Source organism: Leptonychotes weddellii, chromosome 3 (assembly GCF_054177405.1).
Source record: "Leptonychotes weddellii isolate Sample4059 chromosome 3, ASM5417740v2, whole genome shotgun sequence".
NCBI lineage: Eukaryota > Metazoa > Chordata > Mammalia > Carnivora > Phocidae > Leptonychotes > Leptonychotes weddellii.
The window spans coordinates 117,763,315-117,769,314 of record NC_138371.1 but is presented as its reverse complement, the minus strand read 5'-3'; the positions used below and the strand labels follow the sequence as shown (position 1 = coordinate 117,769,314).

Below are 6,000 nucleotides of genomic sequence, written 5' to 3'. Positions count from 1 at the left end.
GTTGTTTGATTTTTTTTCCTTTTGGTACCAACATAATAGTTTGGTCTTAAGAGAAACTTAACAACCATGTATTTTAATCCTAACAAAAGAGCATGTTTACTATATATGGTATCAATAAATATTCATCCTGAGTGTATGAAGGTGGTACATATAACCTTTCTTTATGCAACAAATATACTTCTGAACCACTGTATGCAGATAAAGTTTTAAAAATAGAATCTTAAAAACAGACTGTTATTTTTAAAATCTAACTTAAAAGTTCTCAGGCAGACTGAAGGATGAGTTTGGATTTCTTGTCTTTTCAGTGTTGCTCCAGCTACATTCTATTCTCCACCCGCCATGTGTCTGGGCTCCAGCCCCGGGCACAACCTCCCTTAAAATCACAAGCTGTGGGCACTTGTGGATACTTTTCCACCTGCACTGTCATTCCTCTGTCCCCGTCCCCAGCAAATTCCTACTGCTGCGACAACCAACTCATCACATAGGAGCCACGTTGTCCAGATCTGACCTTTGCATACCATCCTGCTTCATCTCCTCTCCACTCTCCCTCTCACCTGCTTCCCCATTTCTCTGCTTGTAGTTTCCAGAATATTGCATGTTCTTTCATGCTTCTATGAGTCATTGCTCATGCTTTTGTTTTTCTCTGCTGTTTTCAAGACTCCTGTTTCCTGACCCACTCAGGATAGAACTAGTCACGTTCACTGTGTCTTGTCCAGACTAAAATTTATCTGTGTCCTCAGCTTGAGTGTGAACTCATTGAGAACAAGAGTCTTGCTTCCTTTTTCTGAGTGCCAGCAGAAAGCTTAAAGTCTGGCATGTAACAGGTGATCAAAAAAAAAAAAAAAGTGGAATGAATAAATATTTATTTTCTAATGAATATTTTTGTAAAAGTGGATGTCATTTTTTAAGTACTTGATGAATATTAAGGAATACATGGGGGCATTTGGGAGAACTAATAACCAGAGATCAGATATTGATAATATTCCATGGTATTGCAGCGGTCTTCATGTGAAAATGGTGGCGCATTACCTTCTTCTCTGCCGACGGTGACAATAGGGCTCATCAGCTCCAGGCCCTCCTTGCCATTGGCATTCACAGCGCGGGCCGCACACTGCACCCTGGAGCCGGGCTGGAAGTATATGGAATCCAAGGTGATCATCTTGGATGATGTAAAAAAAGTGTCAAAGTCCACTTCTCTCATAGGGCTGGTGACGCCATCAGGGCCAGCGGGTGCGCTAGTCAGCCATCGGTACCGGGTCAAGGTGTCGTTGATGTTCTCACTTGCACAAATAGAGCCTGTTTTGTCATAGTCTGAGTATTTAGGGTTGCAAGCCTATGGGAAACAAATAACTGTCAGGGCCACAGTACAGAACAATGTGGATGTTATGACTCTCAAGCTCTCTAGCCTAGTGCTTTCCCGGATGCTTTTTTCCATTGCTACATGCTATTCATGCAACCTTCACGCTTCCTTTTTTTTTTTTTTTTTTAAAGATTTTATTTATTTATTTGAGAGAGAGAGAGAGGAACAGCATGAGAGGGGAGAGGGTCAGAGGGAGAAGCAGGCTCCCCGCTGAGCAGGGAGCTCAATGTGGGACTCCATCCCAGGATTCCGGGATCATGACCTGAGCCGAAGGCAGTCGCTTAACCAACTGAGCCACCCAGGCACCCGCAACCTTCACATTTCTATTCTAGCCCTAACAGCGTTCATGGACTCTGATTTCAAGCAGCCTCCTGCACAATTCCACTCTAACTTGATGCGTGTAAACTTGTTATTCTCTGCATCATCTCAGGAATATCCGAGATCCCAAATCATTCTTGTTTTTCTCCCTCCCTCCCTCCTTCCCTCTTCTCTCACACCTTGCCCCCCAAGTAGGTCAGTGACTTTGGCTGATTCTTCTTTTGCAATGTTCAAGTGGGTGCCTTCCTTCCCATTCACAGCACCACCTCTCATCTCATTCGGGGTCTTTCTAGTCAAGGGACACACTGCTGCGAGGTGACACCCCCTCTTCTCACACCGTGCTTCTGCCCAAGAACCCCCCTGCTACCCCACCAATGAAGCCCACAGTCTTTAACATCACATGTAAAGACCTCTATAACTTGGGCACCAAATTACTATTTCTGCCTTGTTAATTCAGTAAACATTTATTATGTGCCTATTAGACATAGGTCATGATACCAGGGCTGTTGTTATATAAAAATAAGTACCTCCCAGTTTTGCTCACAAGGAACTTAGAATTTAAAGTCAAGAAAAGGCAAGTACAAAAGTAGTAACAATATGCCATTTTTTAATACTATTCCTCTAGATGTCGCTTGTGTTGTAATCACTTCTTCCTGGAATGGCCTCCCCTTGTCTGACTCTTATCTTAAACTGCTGAAATTCCACTTAAGCAGCCCAAGCCTTGCCTCACACACGGAGCTGCATCTCTAGCTGGCTGGTGACCTCCTCATGGTAATGATCACATCTTGCCCTCTGGTCGAGTGACTGATTCCTATATATTTTTCTCTTCCTTATTTTTAAGTTCCTTGAGTGCAGAGTTCAACCCTTATTTATTTTCCTATCAATGGCAGACCCTGAGATAACACGAGATAACACACTGTGTACACATCAGTTAATAAACCTCTGTCGGATAAGGAAGAAAAATGGGAGCTTTATTTGATTAATGTGATATTTTCCTATCCCAAAGTTCAAAGCTTATACCTTGTAGTATTCCCACTTTCCTTTCTTCATGGCAAAGCCAATGCTGTATCGGTTAACATCTGTAATTATTTTAACCAGCTATTCTACAATTTTTCTCGATTTTGTCAATTTCCTACTCACCGTGATACAGACAACAGGATAGCCAGACACGGGTCCAGCACTATCTCTAGCTCTGGAAGTGTCATCGTACATCAATAATGACACAATTTGAGGGACAGAAGGAAAAGTGACATCTGCCATGCTGTTCATTTCTTCTATATACACAATGGCTTTGGTCACCTACAAGGAAAAGATAATTATCTGTGATTATTGAAGTATTTGGATCTAGGAGCGTCTATTGTATAGTACGATACACATGATGCTTGACAAGCCCCTGGCTTCATTACGAGGAAAACTGTCACATGCAGAGCCCCAGCAGGGCGACAGGCCTTTTGTGGTTTGTTCTAGGTGACCCTGACACCTTGGCCATGTCTTATGGCACCTGGGGAGGGTACATGAGCCCAGGGCAGCCTGGGTTGGCCAGTGGCCCACGAGGTATTTGGGTTCTATTTTTTTCTCCAGATTGTGAGGATAGTGGCTGAATCTGTCTTGGGTTATAGCATGGAAGATCCATGAAAAAGCCAGTTAGTTGCTAGGGAGAGGAATGCTGAGTGATAGGCTGAGAAAAAGCAGATCCTAGGGGTCATGTGATAGCACAGCCACGCTGACGGGGATGCCGGCGAAAATCAAGGCTCTCAATGAGCAGAGACCACTAAGGAGGGCACTTGATGGAATGAGCACTGGGTGTTATATGCGACTGATGAGTCACTAAATTCTACTCCTGAAATGAATAATGCACTATATGTTAACTAAATTGGCTTTAAATACAAATTAAAAAAAATAAATGAGCAGAGACCAGAAGCAAAGCCTGAAACCCAGGCAGAGTGAGACACTGAGTCACAGACAGGAGAGGAGTCTAGGCACATCCATTGGTAAGGTGCCAAGACACCTTGCTGATAAATTTGTCTTAGCTCCTGAATAACCTTCCAATATCTTATATATCACAGTTTCCAAGTCTGTATCTACTTGCATTTGTAAAAAGCTGTTATCACTTGAAGCAATTTCAATGAATCTCTGTTCCTTTCACCCCAGAGTTTAATACAGTGCTCTATAAAAGTAACACTAAAAGAATCATTTTTAATGTGATCAAGACTTATAAAAAATATGTGTGTTAAAGGTTTTCTGCCCATACTTCTTGAATTTTAAATATGACTTAAAAAAAAAAAGGTAAGGCACTGTAGCAGAGATAAGAAATACTTAAGGGAAAAAAATCTCCCCAATTTGATCTCGTACTAATAGTAAAACAAATAACAAAAGAACTAGAGTAAATTTAAGCATAGATATAATAAACATTGGTCTGTGCCTAAAATTATTTAGTTTTAAAAATTACTTAATGTTTAAAGGTCAAAATTCTGTGGAAAATGTTTACCTTGAAGAAAATCTGGTTGATGACACAATATAAATGTAATAAGCACAGAACGTCAGTATTAGGACCATAACATTTGGTCCCTGAGGCTCTGGACATCAAATTGATAAAACTAAGACTAGCAGTGGGAATTCTGAGGGTTAGCAAACTGTGTTGTGGATTAAAATGTATGTTTTAATGAGCAGTAGCCCTGAATTCATAGCCTCATCTTTGTGTCGAGATGATGCCTTCTCTCTGGAAATGAATCTCAAATTCAGTGGTTGCCAACTGAAATGAGAAAACTAAGTGGGCTGACGTGGGGCTCGGTGACTCTAGTCCCTGAGTTTCTATACACATGATTTTTCAAAGGAAGAGTAATAGGAACAAAATTTATGAGATGAAAAAGGGATTATGCATATCTCCTTTATAAAGGCTTGCACAAAATCCCAGTAGTCTATTGTACACTATGTGATGCTTATATGCATTTTCCCCAATTAAAATGCTGGGCCTGAATTTTTTTTTTTAAGATTTTATTATTCATTTGAGAGAGGGGGAGGGGAGCACAGAGGGAGAGGGAGAAGCAGACTCCCCGCTGAGCAGAGAGCCTAATGTGGGGCTTGATCCCTGGACCCTGAGATCATGACCTGAGCCGAAGGCAGACGCTTAACCGCCCAGGCACCCCAGCTGGCCCTGAATTTCTATCCATATCTTAGTACGTACCTGCGTCTCTGCTACCATGTTCTCATCGGGTTTTAGATGAACAGTGAAGGCCTCTCTCATCTCTCTGATCCCGTCGAAGATTACTTCAATGTTAACAGTATGCTGGGTTTCTCCCTCCTTAAACTCAATTTCTACAAATGCAAAAATCACAGATTTAAGTGTTTTACATAGGAATACGTGAAATTTTTGTCAAGCTTTCTTGACAGTGACTCATAATAAGGAAAATATTGTACACTGTGGCCCAGTATATTTGTGTATGCATGCGTGCGTGTGTGCGTGTGAATAAAATGGAATCACGAGTTTGAAAAACATCACTTATTTTTACTGTATGCTTTGTATCTGAATATTTTCCATTCTATTCCATTTCATCTGAAGAAAATTCTAATCAGAAGCTACTAAATTGATTTGTTGACTGACAGAAAAAACAGTGAGTTGTGGAACAGATCAATAGTTCTAATACTGAGGCATAACCAGATAAACAGGCCTCTCATTTCCAAAATTTCTGAATCTATAGGACACAAGGCAGGTGACTACAATTGGAGGTATTATGAAGTGTGAACGGCATTTGCATTATGTATATATATGGGTAATTAACGGTGGATATAAAATTGTTGAGCTTTTTAATATTATATCAAATTATATTTTAAAAAGACTTTTTTCTGTTGTTGATGTTAATCTTGGAAACTTAAAACCTTTTTTCAATAAATGTGAATGCTATGCTTCCCTTAATCCTGTTTCTCCTCACTAAAAAAATGTGCTTCATTATAATGAAAATTAAACTCAATTATGAAAATCCCTTTTTTTAAACGATTCATTTCAAAAGTCTTAAAACATTAAAAATTAATTGATTTTATTGAACTCAAGAGTCAGCAGCTGCCCATACCATGAGACTTGGATAAACTATTTTGTTGGTTTTACTATACCTCTTGAGAAACTGGCTCAGAAGAAAAATTAAAAAAATATAATGCATAATTGTTCTAATTAGAGAAGACAGCAGATGTTGTTTCTGATGTAACTGGAGTTCAATCATTTTAATTCTAAATTATAAATCCTCTAAAATGTGGCAGAAGAAAATGTGTCTCCAATGTGTTTTTCTTCTGCTACTTCTATTTTTTTGTCAATTATGAAAAAGATTTTT

General features: G+C 39.8%; 1 protein-coding gene across 1 annotated transcript in view; it reads right to left on the bottom strand.

Moving 5' to 3' along the window:
* Nucleotides 1-6: 6 nt before the first annotated feature.
* The window catches only part of LOC102736777 (FRAS1 related extracellular matrix 2), a 134,917-nt gene continuing 128,923 nt past the window's right edge, over nt 7-6,000 (bottom strand). The window contains exons 12-14 of the mRNA XM_081814855.1: nt 4,863-4,993; nt 2,819-2,977; nt 7-1,333 (exon numbers count right to left, since the gene is read on the bottom strand). Of these exons, the coding sequence (XP_081670981.1) occupies nt 953-1,333; nt 2,819-2,977; nt 4,863-4,993 (671 nt within the window). The 3' untranslated portion in view covers nt 7-952. The remainder of the gene's footprint in view (nt 1,334-2,818; nt 2,978-4,862; nt 4,994-6,000) is intronic.